This window comes from Macrosteles quadrilineatus, unplaced genomic scaffold (assembly GCF_028750875.1).
Source record: "Macrosteles quadrilineatus isolate MER2022 unplaced genomic scaffold, UCM_ALF_1.0 Scaffold_1__1_contigs__length_201487025, whole genome shotgun sequence".
Lineage (NCBI taxonomy): Eukaryota > Metazoa > Arthropoda > Insecta > Hemiptera > Cicadellidae > Macrosteles > Macrosteles quadrilineatus.
The window spans coordinates 128,568,763-128,589,955 of record NW_026542594.1 but is presented as its reverse complement, the minus strand read 5'-3'; the positions used below and the strand labels follow the sequence as shown (position 1 = coordinate 128,589,955).

The following is a 21,193-nucleotide window of genomic DNA, read 5'->3' as shown; positions in this document are numbered from 1 at the left end:
CTGGTAAATGTCTGTATATGTACTTTAGCTCCATTTTGTTTTTATGACTTTAGACAAGTTGAGACAATATTCTTGTTGGTTTGAATATACATCATAATAGCTTTTACTGTGGAACATCTAAGAATGGATTGGTTAAGCTCAAGTATTTGATATTTTCTTTTGTATTTGACATTTTTGGTTTTTATAAATATATGGATTGTAATGGATTGAAAAAACCAGAAGTAACCATTAAAATAGTTTTTAATTAAATAAATACATGTAACAAATACAATTATAATTACCGTCTGTACCACATTAAAGCAATGAAAATCACCGTATACAAAAAGAATGTTCGACTATAACAGAAAAGATCCAGGCACACTAAACACAAATAAAAAAAGCTTACACGTTTTAGTATTTAGCACATATGAGAAGCTATTGAAAATATAATGCAAAAACAAAACACGAATTACTAAACATCAAAATTGTAATTTACTTTATTAAAAAAATATAGCGTCTAATATAAAAATAATTTTCATCTCGGTATCGTACATTATAATTTTCAAAACTAATGTAACAGTCTTGTAATTGTGTGTAAAAGACAGTTGTACAAACTAGCGTATAGTCCATTAGATATATGGGTAGATGAAAAGTAAAACTTCAAAATTAATGCTATAAAAATGCCGACTACTTACAAATGTTTGCTTAAAACTGGGTATAATATAACATCATCATGTTTAACTCTCTTTGGTGGTCCGAGATGGAAATATTAAGACACGGCTCGGCTGTTTACATGGGTTCTTGACAATCTTTCATTGGACTTGAGTGTTCTTGTAACTAAATTTAAAATTTACCAAGGGTAGCCTCTTGATTAAATTCGCTTCAACTATAGGATCTTTGCAAAATCATAAATTATATTTTAAATGGTTCTTCGCTTGAACCACTGAAATGATTTATTGTAGACTTAGGTATTTGGATCAACTATAGATTTTTTTTACCAAAATAAAGAATTTAATATACTTCCTAGGGTTTTGCCTTTAAAGAGGATTTAATTTACCAAACGTGTAAACCAATTTGACCTGAGTTTTAAAATTTTTTTCAAATTCGATTTTTATATTACAAATATGGTATTTTCTTTAATAATTAATATCAGTTCTTGATTGTTAATTTACTTAAATATTGGCTCACGTCTTTTATTTTTAGCGTGCGATCTTAGTTGTAAAAAAACTCTTATTTTGCTCTTAGTTAGGGATTACCATAGATTGATTTCTTTGACAATTAAATTAACTATTACTTGAAGCTGATCCCATTTTGTTTTCAATTAAGAGCACTTTTGTTGGTTTACATCTAAGTTGTGGTGAAGGGGCTGGAATGATCAATTCTTAATTTAAGTAATGAGGCAAACATTTTAAAACAGTTTTTGTTCTCAACTTAGAACGTGAGAATGAACAGCAGATCAATCTTTTAGAAAGTTGGAATGGTTTATTAAAATTATACCTTTCCCCATTGATTAGGAGAGTTTTTTTCTATGTTTGAAAATTAGCAAGAATAAATCAAATTGATACTAATGATATGTTTTAAAATGTTGAATTTAATAACTTTAAATAAATTTAGCAAAAGTTAGCAGAAAATCTATCATCCAACACTAGACTATTCATTTCTTTAATTCCAGGTAAGCATATTTACTCATCAAAATAAAATAAAAAAATTAGATACTTTTTGATCACAGAAGAGTGAAAGTTAAGATAATTAAGGTTTTTGGTTAAAATGTTTGACTAGGACTAAGTTAACATTTTTAAGTGCCCCTTCACCAATTGAGAGATATAGTTTATTTTTAGGATATTATACTCTACATTCTTTATTTTATAATACAATCTAAAAGTATATTCCATAGAAAAATATTGATCCGGATCACACTATGAGGCTATCACAGAACGTACAATTACACCATACAAAATCTCATCTCGCGCCAACTGATTTTAAATATTAAATAGCGTTTCTAACATATATACAATAGGTCTTACATATATAGTTTACAACCATGGCAATAATTTAAACAGTTTAAAGAAGAATTTGCATACAAATAACAAATTAACACTACAAATATAAATACAAAACAGATACAAATCAAATTGAGATATTTACAAAACATTAATACATAAAGTACACTTTCATTTCCGACTGGAAAATATTAATTCTTAGAAATAATTAAATACTGTACATTTGTTAAAAAAATAAAAAATAGAGTCTTAAGTAATCAATAAATAATAAAACACTGGAAATCATTTATAGGAGAGAGAAACATAATTAATTAACAGTAATAGTAGTATGAGGAGCGGGTTTCTTCCTCGATAAGATGCTCTTGAGATTTGCGACCTCGGATGCTAACCTGGCGACCTCAGACTTGAGGTGTGAGTCGTCCGGAGACTCGGTGGATGGAGGTGTGGTGTTAGGTCGGCCCCACTCGGCTCCTAGAGAGATACCGGAGTCTCTCTCATCGCTACTGCCCTCTGCGTCCCAAGGCGGACTGGCGCGAGACCCTGGCTCCTGCTTGATGTTCTGCAGGGAGAGCAGAGCCGTCGCTGCCACGTCCTTGTCTCCTAGATGACTCTTGTGGCGCAATTTGTGTGGAAGACTATTGTTGGGTGCCATCAGTTGCATCGGTACGCAGCCTTCGTCTCCGCTACCACTGGATAGTTCGTAAGGTGAGGACGTTCGGCTCCTACTCCTGCTCAGATTCAACACGCTGTTGCCAGCGGCTTCCAATGCAGGTGGATGAAGGGGTGGCAGTACTGGGTGGAACGGGTATGGGTACGGCTCTGGCTCGTTATAACTATCTTGTTCGTGCATTTCACGTTGGAAGATGAGTCCGTGAGTTGGTGGCGTATGCGTGTTGACTGGTCTGTGTATGACGGGGGTGGGGATGGGGTTCGGGTCTGGAGGGTACATTAGGGGCCCAGTTGTCGGGGGGCAGCCGGCCAACTTAGCTCGCTTGGCGATATTCAATACTTGTTCGTTTGTCGGCAAAGTCGCCATGACTTGTTCCACACTGACCACATTCTCTCCGTTTATTCCGAACTTATCTTTTATAGCCGCTAACTGAGCTTTGAGAAGATGGTTTTCTTTGCTCAACTCGACTACTCTCTGCTCTAAGATCATATCGTTAAACCTTCTCTTTTCTCTGGAGCGTTTGGCAGCCTCGTTGTTTCTTCTTCTCCTGTCCCAGTAGCTCTCGTCTTTCTTATTGTCGGGTATGAATTCCCGCTGTTTCCTTTGGGAGAAAAGCTCCTTCCTCTGAAGTTGTGAGGCGATGTCGAAGCCTGCTGGGTAGTTGGTCTCCGTACTGTTATTGTCATGGTCCGTGTTGAAGAGGTGATCTGCAGAGCAGTACTGGTTGGAGGGTTGGGACGTCTGCAGACTCCCGGAGCTGCTGTTGCTGTTGCTACTATGGCTCCCTGGAGCACTGTGACTGTATGGTGTTTCCCCGTTGATGGGTGACCCACTCTGTCGAGTGATGAACTCTGCCACCATCATTTGATATCAGACCATCTGCAACAAAACAAATTATGTTAAAACTCACTGAGGTTCAACTTATAATATGTATGACATTTGACTAAATCAATCCCAAAAGGAGTTAATAATTTGTGAATAACCATGCAAACTATTTATCAAACAATTAGGCACAAAGAAAATACAACATGAGGAATTGCCCAGTGTTTTAGTAAACCCTATTGCATGGAAGCTGGAATTAGCAATTTGGATTAGACTATATTTGGATTAGACTATATATTGTCTGTGAAGTGTAAAATGTTTAGTAAACAAACCAACAAAGTTATTTATTTTATTTGCAAGCTTAACAACTATTTCTATAACGAAAAAGGAATACCATATGGAGCATTTTCAAATTGCATTAGCCCATAAGTCTTAGGAAAGACAATTTTATGGGTTTCTAATTTAGATATCGAAACACCTAAAAAATTTATTCAGATATCCCATTTTAAATAGTAATAATATGTGTGTTTACTGATGATGCAAGAATAGTGCTGAAGGCTATATCAACTGAATGGTTGTGATTTGCAGACAAGAACTGAAAAAGGTTGTCAAGTCATAATTAGACTGTAATAAGTACAAACTAATAACTTTGCAATAAAAAAAAATATAAATAACACGAATATTCCAGATGTGTACAGTGTACAAGTCGGATTATCGAGTTCTAACTATAGAAATGTAATGTTTAGGATAAAGTAAGGATAATTAGTTAACCGTACGTCAGTGTCAGTTGCGGCAACGTGAACCCAAGTGGTCCCTCACGCGGCAGACCCTGTACTCGGTCACGTGTATTGTCCACGTGAGTCGAGCGCGCAGTCGCTGGGACGCACGCGGCCGAGCCACATGTCTGCCGCAAGACGTCGACGACCGCACCGCACCTCAACCGCCCCGCCGCGCACTGTCCGCTGCGGTTATGCAACAGCGCTCGCAACGTGAGCACACACCACACACCCTCCCCCGCAACAACTTATCTCTTATGCAAACCGGCCGTAACACTCATTGTCTCCCACAACGTGACGACTCTACCTTCAAGGTTTTACTGTTTCGGTTGAGATTGGAGGGTAATAACGCAGGGATTTCTTATTGGGGCTCGTGTGACTTTTACTTTAGTTTTTATACAATTATAGTTTAGCAAGACATAGTAGACTATATATAGATTATCTGGTGAAGTTTGAGCATATTTATGTTTATTTCCATAGTCAGTTGACGGTTTTACCTTGTCAAGTGAGTTTTGAGAAATCAAATTAAAAATATCAATATACTGTATATGAAAAAATATGTGTGACTTTAGTGTTATGAACACTTGATGCTCTTAGCTTTACTCTTGTTTATCAAATAAAATAAGATAGATTATCGACCAAATCAACGTGATATGGTGGACTATTAAAAGCGTGTTTTACAAACCATAGTGGCATTATAAATTGAAAGTAATAAGAAGTCCTGAACCTGAGGAGATTCAGTGTAAAGATTTATTTAAAGCTCAGACAAGGGCAAGGGAACAAAGATTTGTTACTCTGATGCTATATATAGTTGTCACTGAGGAAGTACATCAGAGGTGACAGTGATCCCATGTGTGTCGTTATATGACGCCATCTTTATAAAGAGATGAAATGTTGTGGCAAAGATAGTCCCTAGTGTAACCATTGTCACCCTGAAGGATTATTACCTATATATATTGAAAATGAATTATATTGTGAAAATGCGACAAAGAGTATCTCTGTATCTGTATCTAACGCACAATTATATCAGAACTTCAGTGATTATAAAAGGCGACAAAGAGTCTGTAATGCACAATAGTATCAGCACTTCAATGATAAACGTCGACAAAGAGTTTGTAATGCACAATAGTATCAGCACTTCAATGATAAAAGGCGACAAAGAGTCTGTAATGCACAATTGTATCAGATCTTCAACGATAAACGTCGACAAAGAGTCTGTAATGCATTGTATCAGCACTTCAATGTAAGAAGGTGATAAAACGGTAAAGCATCAGTCACACGTCACCACTTCAATGAAAAAAATTGGAGATGGGTCGCTAATGTACAAGTCATATCACCACTTCAGTATCAAGTTACAGTATACTCAAAACTAGATAACTAAATTACGTGATACAATAAGTTCTAAGCTCACACCATAAGGTCCTTGTTAAATACGACTAATCTTAAAAACAATTATATTTCCAAATGTGGGTCAAAATTATTTCGATCTTTACGTGTCTATAGCGCAAAGCAAAGATGAATCAACTGTGTAGAGAAGACACCAAGACACGATAATTTTGTTGACTCCCACACAGAACAACGACAGGTAGGTAACGAACGTCCAGGTGCTCGGGTGCCCAGGTATACAGACAAATCTTTATACAGTCTGGTTGCTGGTACAATCCTCGCACCCGAGCCTGCAGCGTCGAAAGGCATTGACCTTCCCTTCCCCCACCGATCACCGACACGGTCGTCCGTTCTGGTCTTGTTGTTTCTCTGCGATTTCATGATCTGTTGTAAGCCATTATCCAAGCCGATCCGAAATTCCTCGAAGAATAATCCGAGTTTAACGCGGTTAGAGTGAATATTGTAACTTGGCAATTTTTATTGGGTTGACAATGGGCCAGGAATGTTATTCTTGAATTAATCTTGGATTGTCCCATATTGATTATATTTTACATACCTCGCCTAACCTGACTGAATGAAGTTATTTGACTCTCCTTGTTTAATGACCGGCTCAATTTTGGGAAAGTCTGAGTTTTTAATTTTTCGAAATCGGGTTAAGCTGCCCTTGATTGTTTGGCTTTTAAAATGGTCCTTTATAAATAGACAGCTTGGGGATAATTACGCACCGCTTTTCATATTCGGAATTCAGGTAACATACGTTCACTATCTGCGTCGCTGTCCAAATTAAGGGATTAAATGGTACACAAAGTTACCCAAATCTCAACGTAACGCATGGTTGTATAAACCTTTAAAATCCACCTAAGGTCCGCGAAGGCAATTACTGAATTCAATTAAGTTCAGTTATCATTTTCTTACGGGAAGAAACTATAGAAGACATAAAAGATGCCAGCCTATTCGTTTGGACATTGTTTCTAAGGTCTAATTTGACTAAGTTTTTGAGAGTTAAAATTCAGTATAAAAAATAAATTCTAATATTTAAAAATCCGGAACTGGAGCTATGTAAAATATATAGCATGTACACAGCACATTACAGAATACTCAAATGTAATAGAAATTTTCAAACTCACTGAAGTGAGTCGCAAACCATAAAGTGGAGGAAAACAATGCCAATGTATACGTTTAGTATCCTCGGGAGATGATGTAACCTTATCGAACGGCGAGTCCGTTTTGAGGCCAATGCTAGTAGGAAATGTCGGGATAAAATAGGTTAGTGACGAATATAAAGTGGTCGTGCCTTGGCGTTTGCCATAACAGGGAGAGGTTCGCCCTGAAGTGGCCTAGAGATGGCGCGGAAGTATCGGGTCCGAGGTTGGTTCCGGATACTCACACACACACGCGCAAAACATGCGTCTTGTGGGGAACTGAATACACATATACACACACGTTGTTGTGGAGATTTGGTTTAACACAAGTATACGTTGCGAGGATTTGGATACACACAGACATACCCTACGTTTTGGTTACTTGTACAATTTACATATACACATTTAATATACACATACACGATGGGAGAAGTTGGATAAACAATTATAACGTCTAGATATATGTGTATTCTAGAACTTTATTAAATGGGTTTAAAATTCAACGTCGAGGGGGACCTTAGATCCGCAAGATAACAACATAGGTACGTCCTGAATGGATACACATATCTACAAACTGTAGGGGATGGATCGTAGACCGTATAATAAATGTACCAAAACCATAAAACAAAACAAACACACAAGGATGTCTAGTCACCACGTCCAATAGATTAGTTTATTTTTGTACGACGCTGACGCATAATTATGTGAATTTTAAGATAAAGATTAATTGCAGGATGCTTTGCTTTTGGCTAAGATCAGCTGGTCCTCTAGCAAAGGCCATTTAAAATATCAGGGTCAAGTTTTGAACCAAAACAACTACTGCCTTTCTCAGGATCGAACTGGTAACCTGATTAGATGAATCGACCGAAGACGAATGGAAGATGTGATTTTCTGTTGTGTTTCCTCCAGATAATTTAGTCGACCGTGGGGAGGGTGGAAGCTTTGATTTTTATATGTACTCCACCACGTACTCCACTGTAAAATCGACATCTCAGTAGTCAAAAATGTGGCGATTTGTTCGCAAACTATGTGGTAATTCATCAACATACAAAGTGAAAATCCTAATAAAACACACACGGGGATCACCACAAGATGGTTGTGTAAAGTCAACTTTCAGGGATGCATGAAATACTAACACCATAAATTGACGGTTTTGTCCCAAAACGTACCAGTGGCTACTTTACCACACAATGTACATTGTACACGTCCCATACAGATACAGCAAGCAACGAGCTCGGAACGGCGACATTGCAACACATGGCAATGACTTAACATGCAATATGACCCTGAAGGATCTGACGATTGACTGTAAAAATGCGGCGTTGCCAATTCGTTACCAGCAAAACAGTCGCAGCGAATCATGGTTCGAATCGTGGTTCAAGTGGTCGTATACCATTAAAGGATTTCACGAATTAGTGGGCCTCAAAAATTGTTTTAGCGATTGATCTAATAGATATTTCAATTGTTAATTAATTGTGGACTCAGTTGCATTTGCATGCTTTACATGAAAATTAAAGATTATTGTTCACCAACCGATTATTAGGTCAAATTAAATACATACTGGTCGGATGGTCTGAAATCGATAAAATTGTCGAAAATAATATTTCGAGCGGTTAAATAAACAAAAAATACGGGACAGCTGTTTAACGCGCATATGTGGAAGAGCCAGAAAGCATTTTACAAGTTATGCAACACCTAAATAAGCTATCATAGTTTAATTAATTACATAATCGCTCTTAAATTATGTTAGACTATTTTGGCAGTGCACAGCATTCGTTTAACACGTGTCATGTGTGTGATGTGTGTTTTATCATATGTCATGATAAAGACTTTAAAACATTCACTTGAATAAAGCATGTTTGTGCTAGTTAATTTCTTTAAATTCGTATTTTTTTTCGAAACTAGCGCACCTACATTTTTAACACTAATAAACAATTCATAATGCCACAACCATTAAGTGGACCATATTTGTAATGACAACCAGTTTTAATAATAAAAATACTACACGATGCAATATTAACACAGGATAACGAATCCATAATCTGTACTATTAAGTTCTCAAATAACTTATAGAACGTGAATGGGCTGTTATAAACAGTTTTTACTAATTGTTACCTCTGTATAGATTTGTATTTATTTCGTATGACTAGTCAAATGGCACTTTTATTTTAATTTATTTGATTGTACTGTACAATCGGATTTTAAGAAACTTCTATCCAGCAAGAGACTTACAGTATAATAGTTAAACGAGTCGTTAACACGTGGGTCTCCCGTTAATGAGAAATCTAACTGTTGTAGATGGCATTCCTGAAGCTAATTGACAAATTAATTTATTTTATTAGTGGAAAATTTAAGCGTACAAGAAAAAAAGTAATCATAACCAACGTATCGATAAATCGGATATGAAAATTCAATAGTTTCTTGTATACAGACCGGGGTTAACTTACCCGAAATGCACACAATCAAGTAGTACATTTTTGAATTGTTTAATGATGAAACGATAAAAAAATTCAGATTTGTGTGCGATCTAACGATGAATGATCCAACTTAACATCGCATTAGCAGAAGTTTAGTACGAATTAACTGCTCTGAACAATCAAACACACTCTTGCTAACCTAGTTTCTTCTCGGACAGTTAAGTTCGGCAATGAATTCGTTACGATTACGACACAAGGGCCAGTGGCCAGTGGGAGGAAGCGGTAGGCTGTGGGTGTGTAGGTCACTAACGGTCAAGAATACAGACCTGTTCTACGCCACCCTACATCTCATGGGAAACTACACCCCCACCCTTGTACACCCTCAACTGTTAACTGACAGCTCTAAGTAGGTAATTGGAGTTATATTGTGCTACAACTGCTCAAATCACTCATAAAAGGTTGGTATTTGGTTGCTAGAAGTACAGTGTGTTATTTAAACGCAGCCCAAATTACAAGTGCCGTTAGACACTTTTTACGAACAGAAAAAAACCGCATATGCTGGTACTGTATCCCTGTTTTCTTTCCTTCATTCCCAATATGCTAACATAAATTGTTGCACGGTGATCTATGAATTAAGTGTTATTTGTAATTAATTGTGAATACGACTCAACATCGTATTGCAAGCTCAAAGAGTTAAAATTTTAAAAGTAAATTTTTGGTTTAATGTCAAGATATGTTAGAAATAAAGTTTCATGTGTGATTACATCACCTAAAAATCATTCATAGAGTTGTCAAAAATATAAGGATATTGGATCTGTAGAAACACAAAAAGCGTAAACCTAGACCTACAATACATACTCTATGTGAGCTTGTGAAACACCACGTTGAATCATATTTACAATATATTCTCACACTAAAACTCATAGATATATGCAACAATGCATATTATCAGATCGGCAACATAGTAAAGAAAACATGGGGAAACACGGATACTGTACCAACATATGCTGGTTTTGTTGTAAAAATTGTATCGCGTAGCTGTTATTATGTGGGTTGCGTTTAAATCCTCTGTATTTGTGAATATAATTTAATTGGGGTACTATAGCTTTGGCGTCTATGGAATACGTATTTTTCCTTGTTTTTACGTCATTGCCATTATATTATAGTGTGTTTTATGAGTGTTCAAATGATCGTATTGTTACTAACGCCAATCAGCATAATAATTTTATATCTTTAAGAGTAACCGACAACCGTGACTTTCTACGGAATCATTCCCTTTGGGATCACAATGTACATGCAAATGGAAAATTTATTTCTTAAATCTGACAGTATTCCGTAAATGGAGAGCGAGTATATTTGTCAGCTGTTGCCGATCGTTTTTGAACTGGTGAAATGGCCAAGTCCATCGTAATCTAACATTCAATAAACAGACAAATAATTCAAATTACATTACAATTTATTTACGTTTGTCTTCAGTAGTGAGGGATAAGATGGCTGAAGAGTAAAGTGGTGCAATGAGATCATCAGCCGTAAATCTATGTAAACTCTAGAAGAGTGGTGTTAGTTGATGTGGTTGTTTGGTTTGGTGGAAGGCTGGCCTCTGGTGGTATCAAAGAAATAGACACACAGTTTAAACTCTAGGAGACTTAGAAGATCATGGCTGTCCTGTAGTGACGTAATATAACAACACTAAACTCTAGGAGGGTGGATTATCTAAATTCCGGATAGATATTCCGCACACAAATCTATGATGATGTCGAATGTTGTGGAATGCTGTCTTCTAGTGACATCAAATAACAAAACTGTTTAAACTCTAGGAGAGTGAAGTTGGACGACTCTAGGAGAGAGGAGCTAGATGTGCGTTGAGGAAGCCTGCCTGCCCTCAAGTGACGTCAGATGAAAGCGCCGTTTAAAATCTAGGATAGTGGAGCTAGATGATTTTGAGTGATGTGGAAGGTTGTCTTCTAGTGATGTCATAGGACAACACTGTATAAACTCTAGGAGAGCGGAGGAAGAAGATAGACTTAGTAGAAGAAGATGTAGTAAGTGGAAGACCTCCGGACAATCTCATCTCTCAAAGTCAATTCTAAACACATATCATTTTCATATTTATCATATCGCATTTGTAATATATAAAAAAAGACGGAGAAAAAGTGTCATGCTCATGCAGCATCGTGATAAAGGAGTACACATATTCCCCTAGTATAACCAACAAAACTGTGATAGTCTAAAATAAGTGTTGCAAATTATCGAAGGAGTGTTAATTTTTTATATCTTTGTTATTGAAATCAAATTGACCTTGGTATCTACTCAAAGAGCAGTTCCACATTTACGTTGTGTTTTTAAGCTGTTAAACTCGACCTTCGGAGTCAGTGACCTCGGGATGCCGCAGTTATATAACGCTGACTGTGGCAGAGACACTGAGGCAGGCTCGAGGAGGAGGTGCTATGTGCTATGTAGCTGTAGAATGTCGGCCGCTGCTATGCTATGGCTGTGCTGGAGATATAACGGTCCGTGGTCAAGGCCTCGCGCTTACATCACATAGCCATGGCTGTTGCGCCACCACTCTACACTCAGTCAGCACTCAACACTACCACTCTACTCTCAACTTGCTACACTCACACTATAGACGTCGCAAAATAAAACCTGCCAATTCCGTACCACAATTTGAGAAGCATTTTTTTTATTGGAGCATATATATCCCCTAGCGAATTTTGGTTAAGATTACATTTGTCACACAATGAGAGCTTCTTTCTCGACGTCTACCCATTGACTTTTCGATACTGAATTAGATATCTCATATAAGTTAAATGGAGAAGCAGTAGCAGTAGCAGATTTTCTTTGTTCAAATAGAATGTGGTTGAAAGAGCCTTTCTATAGTAGTAAATGATGCAATATTTACAAGTTGGCCTTATAAAAAATAAATCACCTTACAGGGTGTAAGAATACTGTATAAATGGATTCAAGGAACAATCATTCGTGTGACTGAGAAGTAAGGACCAAAGTTCATAACAATTTTTTTCTTTGTTTTCGTCTGCATATAGTATTATTCAGCAAACTAAAACCTGACTCACAAAAAAAAAATACTAATTGTAAATGCAAAAATACCTATGCCAACCATCCCCAACTTCGCATGAGGAAAATTGATATTTTTCATCATGCGACGAGTATTACAAATTTAATGGACGAGCACACAACAATTCTTAGAAAAGTCGAATGAAATCGTTTAATTGGAGTCTTTCACTGGATCATTATTCTTTTCGTCTTCCAATTTAATTGGTTATTGAAACTGTGAAAAGTTATACAAGAGACTCATCAATTTATGTTTTGGCGATACGATTAGGTAGGGAAATCCAAATCACCTAATTATAATATTTATTATCAAAGCCATAATTTAACACTGTCCTAGCAGCTTAGCCCACAATCGACCATATTTTACTACAGTGCTCTCATAAACATTTAATGCGCCAGTAAAACAAGTTAATGTTCATATAATGTTCGCGTTTATAGTGCTCCAAAAGTTTTATATCCCAATCCACATTGTTTAAGTTTATTATGTGTTAACTGGTCTTTACTTCAAGTTCATTGGTTATTAAAGATGGTATGGGATAACAGCTGATACTAGTAAACATATTGGTAATAACAACAATGCTGAAAAAGCAATGAAATCAGCTGATTTAATATTAAGTAATCAATATTTTGAGTTTGGCTGGTAAAACCACCCGAACTGGTTAACTACAAAAACGAATTGTCCAGCTGATCTTGACAAAGGCCTTGAAGATGTCGACCAGTTTAAAATACAGTACTTCCTGAATATAGGAATATTCCGAGTCCCTGAATTTCGACACAACACTGTTCATCAGTAAATTAAAAACAACAATTTTCGAGCTACATTGAACGAGTCTACCAGTTAGCTTTCCTATGAAATTTAGATTTGTGTTTATAAATTGGTAACACTTTTTAAGTGCCATTCTCTGTCAATCACAACAAATATTCTGATTTCTAATCTGAATCAAGGTTTGAATCGGTTTTAATTTAATAGTCCCTTGACTTTATGAATGAGGAATGAAGAGTATTTATGGTCAATGGATGTAGAGTATATATGATTGATATAAAAATTATGTTTTATCGATAACATGTTTAAAGTCAATACAAATTAAATTTCAAGTTGTGTGTAACTTTCAAGGCTTAGCACAATTCATATTCTTCAGGACATTATAGTAGGTATTTATTCAACGCCCTATTTCATTTCTAGAAACACAATATTTGATTCTTCAGGGATTCTCTACAAAATCTAAGGCAATCAATTGTTACCGCAGTATCCATCAATAGTGATATGCAACAATGAAATGTATATTTTAATCGAAAATAAGTTGTCCAACAAAAACGAAATTTGAACGTTTTACATCATATTCCAAAATCATGATAACGAAAACGCTGGTTGTGACAAGGCTTTTTCAAAATTCAAGAATAAGCAAGTCCCTGACATTAGTTTATGGTTTGCACAAAGTACGATCTGCATTGCCGACACCCAACAATGAGAATGGTTTAAAGTACGATCTGCATTGCCGACACCCAACAATGGGAATGGTTTGAGACTCGCTGCCGGTAGGTAGCAGCACCACCACCTTGACTGTATATTCAAGACTTTCCGATGACTAGAGAGTTACATAGAATTATTGAGTAAACAGTAAGAATATCACTTTGTTGAACATTCAGTTCGTTGAACTGACTCCGCGCTTGCTTGAACCGCCTTTGTCAGCGCGCTCAACTACTATGTAACTAACTACCTTACAACAGTTTGATTTTAAATGTATGATTTTAATTTGAGTAATTAAATTACTATGGACATTTTGAGATATGACATTTGGAATCCTATACCCAAATTTTTGCCAATTTTACCACAAGAAAAGTTTTAAATCACTTTTGGATGGTTGTAACTTGATTCAGCAGTGAATAATCATTGCTAGATAATCAGCTGGTTTAATCATGACTATCAACAATGTTGTATCTATTTCCAGTGTATATTTATAGTATAGTCAATTAGTCAGAATAGCATTCACGTTGTTCATACAACACTAATAATTAATTCATTGTCTTTACATAGGTGATGTAGTTTGAAATGATGGATTATTGCATAGTTGTGTCTAATACGGATTGTACATAGAATTAATTAACTATTACAAGCAACAAGATTCTGGCGAACTTTTGAACTTTAGCTTAGTCAACCAGACGCAAAATATGCTCAGCTTTTCTCCTCTGCAGATGCAAAACAACAAAATTAGCTGAGTCAAATAATCGGCCGTAACACGATCCCATACTTTCCAACTACATTGAACTATAAATGTAGATTTGTATCAATCAACGCAGTCTGCGTCTAGTATAGCTTCCAGGAAAAATATTATTATTAGCAAACAAAATAAATAATTCATTTACTTTATATACTCACAAACTATTTCCATGACAACCGGCGAAAAGGGTCGAACTCAACGCCCAAATAAGTAAAAGGACAAGTTTAAATAATTACGACTTACAGAACGTTTAACAAACTGAATAGTTTGGATACTGATATACTTAAACCGATCAGGTGAGTAAGAAGTACACAAGCAATTAACTATTGCGATGAAGGACTGGAAGCTACAACTGTACGAGATATAGGGGAGCGCTCTTCACTCATCAGACGAAGGAGAAGGACGAAGATCCTGCGTAAGTGGGTCTCCTGAACTCAACCGGACGTGGATGTGGGATGACCCCCCTCCTGCTCCCCCAGAAATAAGGCCAGATCTCTCACCGAGTCCGAGTTACAACGTTACCGTAACAGCATAACCCTCCTTTCCCTCCAAAAACTAGGTCAAAATTCGCACCGTGCAATGGTTACCTACATTATGTAGGTTGGTTACCTCTTTATTCTCTAAAACGTCTTCCTTATACATTTACGAGGTTACCATTCAAAGTCATTATGAATTGCCCTAAAGTTAAGATTCCTGCTCATTTTTTACATTCGACAGTTTCTTTTTCTGTATATTAACGCTTTTATGCCAGCCAACTGTGCAGAAAAATTAGCTTCTAGATAAATGATTAATACTCCTTGATTTCGACGTAGAGCTATCGCACGATGGATATAATCTGCCTGTATAAACGTGTACAGTATTTATAATAGGGTGAAAGAGTAAAAAAGGATCTTAATAGAGAAAACGGTTTCTAACATAACTTTTCACAGTTATTTAAATATGTTGTACATCCCAATATGCATTGTTCTCAGTGGCGTGAAAGGGGCACGTCAGTAAATATCAAAACAACACACAACAATCTCTAAACGAAACATGCATTTAAACACCTCTAATAACTTACAGTTAAAACATACTACATAGAACTTAGACAAGCCTCTTCCGACTCATAAAAATCAAAACACTGACACAAACACAATAGGTTGGATAGACAGCAAAGCACGCGAAACAACAGAGCTATTTTGAAAATATTTGAGTGAAGGACATCGCTGCAAGACCAGAACATTTACTCTGAGCGATGACGCAACGGTTACTCAACAGTACAGCCGAGTCATTCAAAGGGACCAATCTTGTATTTTCCTTCGATGACTCGAACCCTAACCCTCACATTGAAACGATGTAATAAGTCATTACGGATGTGTTATGTTATCCAACTCTCTCGGAAGAGACTTATCTCAGTTCTATTCTTGACAGAATTACATAATCTCTGAGGAGATAACAGCTGATTCACGTGGCCAGCTCACGTGTTCTGACACTAGACATAATGCAACCTAATAACTATGATGGAGATAACGAAAGGTTTTTAACTTTTTGTAAATATTTTTTATTGTTTATATGCTGGTGTAGAAAATGTGTATACGATAATTTAATTTTAATTAAAGAGTGATGAAAACACTATTTTTATAAAAAATTGTTTAATTTAACAATATGTAGTGAAAATTTTTAAATCAAATTGTTGTTTTTTATACTAATATTTATCAGAATAAAAACATTTTTCAAAAATTTTAGTGTTTGAGGAAAAACATTATAAAATATTTCAACGAACAAACAAAAAGTTTTTAATAGAGTTTAACTACAATTGTGTACAAAGTATAAATTTCCATAATGTTCTCCTATCAGAAACTAAACATTTTCGAAACATAAACAAATAAAACATCAAAGTGTCAAAATCTAAGAACACCGAGGACCACTTAAAAAATTAGCAATTAAGCTACAATAAAATAAAATATTTACCAGAATCGTATCCAAGAAATAAACCACAACTGCGTTGTCAAAGTAACACATGCACTACACTAGCACTGGACTGAAGTAATCGGTGTACGTACAGTCGCACTTACAGAACTGAACTGAGTGTAGTCGGCGCTTCGGCTCTAGCAGGTAACGGAGCGGGGCTAGATGGCGTCATCCAATGTCAGCAAGGGGGGGCGGGGGACAGTGGTGGGGGGGATCAACACCCTCTGACTCACTAATCATCGCACCTTTAGGTCACTTTGGCCTTATGTAATGTGGCAACTTTATTTTGACTTCATAATTAACCTTGGATGTTACCTGGCGCAGTGCGATCACGTTGATTTGCAAAGGTACCAATGAAATAATACTTTATCTAGTTTCGGAAGGTATTTGACATATGACGCAATAATATTGTGGATTATGTTTGACTGGAGAATAATAGACACCTCTTCTCTACAATATTTGTAGCTGGGGCCGAATAAAAATCAATGTTACAAAATAAAATACTGATTTATGTGATTCATATTTATGTGATAATATTTCAGTTGTATAAGCATAGAAAATTAAGGTGAAAAATGTTTTGACAAAACCACACGCTCTGTAAGTGGCTTATTAAAATAAAAACTATTTTATTAAGGAATTGGCTACAGCCAACCCATATAAATAGAATGTGTACCCTCGTATCATCCGCAAAGACGAATAGACGATTACTGTAATATATCCAGTGGCGAAACTTACAGTAACACCAGACCACAGAAACTGGGAACCCAGATGGTTCACACACTTTTTGGAGTCTTCGGAATTTTTGTCGTCGAATATCTTGACGTCCAAAAATATTAACTACATTTAATTTTATTATTTCCTGGTATTTTCAAAGCATGAACAATTGGATTCTCTACCAATTCATTGATTTAATTATTAATTCTTTCTCTCTATTTTTGGTATCATCAGTCATAAAAGGGGGCGCGGGAGAAATCGTATGGTGTAATCGGAAATCGTCAAAAACATTTATTGCAACCAATAAACTATAATACGTTCGGCACAAGTAAGAAATATACTTACTAAAAGCACAGACAACAGAAACCATTAAACATTAAAGTATTATATTGTCTGTGCTAAAAGTGTGAAATGTACAGAAAACTGTGTTACAACTTACGCTTAAAGATAAAATATGTAAGTATTTAAAATCAATTAAATGATCCTATGATGTTTTTAAATTATAGATAGCAAATTCTAAAGTGTTAAAATCATTCAGAACTGTTATACATAAACATATACAACATTGAACAAGTGAATTACACTATTATACGCTTCTCTCACTAATTCGCTGTTCTAAAAATATTTGCCGAAAAATATTCGTGAATCTGAAACTATTATTTTCCTTACATAACGACACCCAACAAAAAAATTCCAATTAAGGAATTAACTTCACCCACCAACAGTACTAAAGCTAAATACGTGAGAAAAACCTTTCTTTATTTTTCAATTTAATTTTGAAGTTTCAAAAACATCTTTCGTACAAGGAAACCCCTATAAATTAATTATCTTAATCCAATGACATAACACCCTTGCTATGATACCATGCACGTTTTCACACTCAGCTGTTTTCATTTAATGCTGTAAACATTGTTGTTATCAATTCTTACCTGTAATTGTTTAACAATGTTGTTATCTCTAAAACTACTTGAAGGTAATATAGGTGGGTGGAGTTCAAGTGTTTTTGTTTATCTAAGATATTTCCAGCCTTTTATCTCTCCATATGGGGTAATATGGGTCAATGGGGAGTATGGTTTGAATTTGTTACTCATACAATTTTATTTGCGAGAATTTCCCATACGGGGAATAAGCTATAATCATAGGTCTCCTGGGCAAATTATTCGTTAAGATGTAAATCGAAAACAACGGTGTACCCTAAAATTACCAATATATGTTCTAGAAGTTACATGTTTCTGAACTTATTATATTTTAAAACTTCAATAAACAGTAAATACCTAATTTTTTTATATAATTTGATCGACTGATGAATTTTTTTAAGAGACAAGATTTGAAATTTGTTGATTATTGATTATCTAATGGCAAAAAATTGTCAAAAATGGGTCTCTTGATGGGATTTGGTTATTTAAAATATGATTGGGATTTTTTATTTATTTATTTTTTTCAATTTATATATTAATTAATTAATTAATTATTTATTTATTTATTATTTATTTATTTCCTTTATTTTATGACATGTTGTTCAGTTGAATACATTATGTTATCTTTGTTTAGGACTTTTAGAATTTTAATGTTATTTGTTAAGATTGTGTAATTAATTGTGGTTGGTTGAAAAGAGATGTTCAGCAAAATTTGACTTCATGGATGTTTTATTATTACTTATAAGAGCTTGTATGTACTCTTTACATCTAGATCAAAACGAACGGTTTGACTACAGTAATTTAGAATTTTTCTCAAACCTTCAGTCAATTTATTAGTTCATTTAGTTCAGGTAGTTAAGTATTTAGTGATGTGTCGTACATATCTTAATAATCTATTAATAAATAAATTAAATTAAATTCTTTATAAACTTCTTCATAAACTTAGTATGATATAAATAAGTTTGATCAAAATATATCCATAAACAAGCAAACTAGACTTTATTTATTCGTCATATAAATAATCCGATCTTAAAATTAAAGTTTTTTTAGAATGCTCTAAAAAAACTAGTTTTTTAAAACTAGTTTTAAAATGCTATTGGACGAAAAACAGCTTTGGAAAATAAATACACTTTTTTAGTTTGCTTGTTTATATTGTTTGATATTTGTATCAAATTTTGCAAATTTGTCTATTTTATACTAATCTCTTAAATAAAGTATTTTAATTATTTAGTTTGGCTTGTTTAACATGATTTAATATCATTTAAAAATATTTGGGTTAAAAAGTAAAACATGCTAATTTACTAACCTAACCTGACTAAACGTATGCATGAGTGATGAAGATGGTAAATGATCACGATTTCCTACAAAAGTTAAGTATTTGCAACATATTATGTTGGCAGACATGTTTACATCACCTGTGGTTGTGTGCGTAAGTTTACTGCGACGCTACGTAACCTATATTGATCGGATGGAATTTACCATAGACCGATGGCCGGCCCACGTGCTGCCTTGTTGACCCAAAGACTTACAGATTCACGTGCCCGACCTCTTATTACATTATTTAATTTATCGATTATTTAACGCGATTGTAAGATGTTGGTTTAAATGTTAATATTGACTTTCCCGGACGCACGGTCTTGTACACGTGAGGGCTTGGTGTGGAACTTTACTGGCAACCGAGTGATCCGAGGTCAAAAACGTTTGGAGAAGTAGTTTACCAGCTAGCAGATAAGGTAGTGTGAAAATTGTGCTAAGGTTTAGCTTAAGCGAGTTTGGAAATTCAACAATAGAGTCATATTGACTAAACTAAGTTAGGTTGTTAAACTAATGTAATTTGTGAAAATCTCTAACAACACATGAATGGTAAAAAAATATTGTCTTTAAATGGAAATGTAAAGCGAGAAATTTGTGAAAATGTTGATTATGTTACTAGGCGTACAATTTCCATAAAGATGAGTCAAAAAGTGGTTTTCACGACTTTTCGGATCTGGTATCTGTACCCGTCACCATTCCAGAAGACGATAAGTTATTAATTTTCTGTTTTGTGAGGATTACGTTTTAGCGAATTTCCCTATAGAGAAGTATATATTACCGTAGGTCTCATGGTAAGACCTAGGCCCGGGACCGATTTACTTTTTCATTTTGATGTCCCCAGAGGCCAAAAACACCATTCGTTCAAATTTTTATATATTTGTGTGAGTGTCCATCCAGACGATAACTTGAGTAATTTTTCTCCGATTTTGATAAAATTTGGTTTAAAGGTGTAAGGCGGGATAAACTTGAATGAGTTCGCGAACCAGCACGATCGGACCATGGGAACGGGGCTTTACGGGGGGTTTTATGGGGTAAAAATTAGTTTTCCTCACTTTTGACCCTCAAAACACAAAATTTCCCAATTTCTCTTTAGACCTTTTTAAAAAGCTTAAAAAAATAAATAATTTAGTATATAAAAGTATTTTTGTTCGATTATTAGTAACGGAGAAAATTAAAAAAATTGTAAATTTAAAATTCCCATGTTATTCTTATGGAGAATATTGTCTTAACTAATTTTCTTATTTTTTTCCTTAAAACACAAAATTTATAAATTTTTCTCCAGACCTCTTTAAAAAGCTTTAAAAAAAAACAAATAATTTAGTATATTAAAGTGTTTTTGTGCGGTGTTTGGTTACAGAAAAAATTCCAAAAATCGTTAATTTAAAATTCCTATGTTATTCTTATGGAGAATATTGTACAATGTTGTACTTGGCTTGTTTATGGATATACAGGGTGAATAAAAGTCAAGACCCCCCCCCCTCTAATATATTTCCAAGTAAATATACAGAGATATCCTTTTGGTGGTCGTGCAATATTAGCAGGAAGTTTCCTTTCATGATTTTAAAATTTTAGAGTTTCCCCCCAAAAAGGGGGGATTTGGGGGGGGGGAATTCAAATATTTTAAATGTAAACCCCCTTCAAGTGACACCCCATTTTGAAGTGTTTACAAAAACTTAAAGAATTGTGAAAACTAGAGGTCACTATCTCGTCTCTGTCCAAAATGGTAGCGCGTCAAATGTTGTGGAAAATCAATGGTAATATTGGTTCGTAATGGTAATATTAGCTACCATTTTGGATAGAGAAGAGATAGCGAAC

The 21,193-nt window shown here is 35.1% G+C and overlaps 1 protein-coding gene across 2 annotated transcripts; it reads right to left on the bottom strand.

The window, feature by feature from the left end:
* Positions 1-222: 222 nt before the first annotated feature.
* On the bottom strand, positions 223-16,549 carry LOC128984703 (NFIL3 like protein-like). 2 transcript variants are annotated; one of them, XM_054404047.1, is made up of 2 exons: positions 16,434-16,549; positions 223-3,528 (listed from the first exon to the last, which is right to left on the bottom strand). In XM_054404047.1, the coding sequence occupies exon 2, from the start codon at positions 3,511-3,513 to the stop codon at positions 2,287-2,289; it is 1,227 nt and encodes a 408-aa protein (XP_054260022.1). In that variant the 5' UTR covers positions 3,514-3,528; positions 16,434-16,549; the 3' UTR covers positions 223-2,286. The 2 variants fall into 2 exon arrangements, with proteins under 2 accessions (XP_054260022.1, XP_054260029.1); XM_054404054.1 differs by lacking the exon at positions 16,434-16,549 and adding an exon at positions 14,642-14,720.
* Between the last annotated feature and the right edge of the window lie 4,644 nt (positions 16,550-21,193).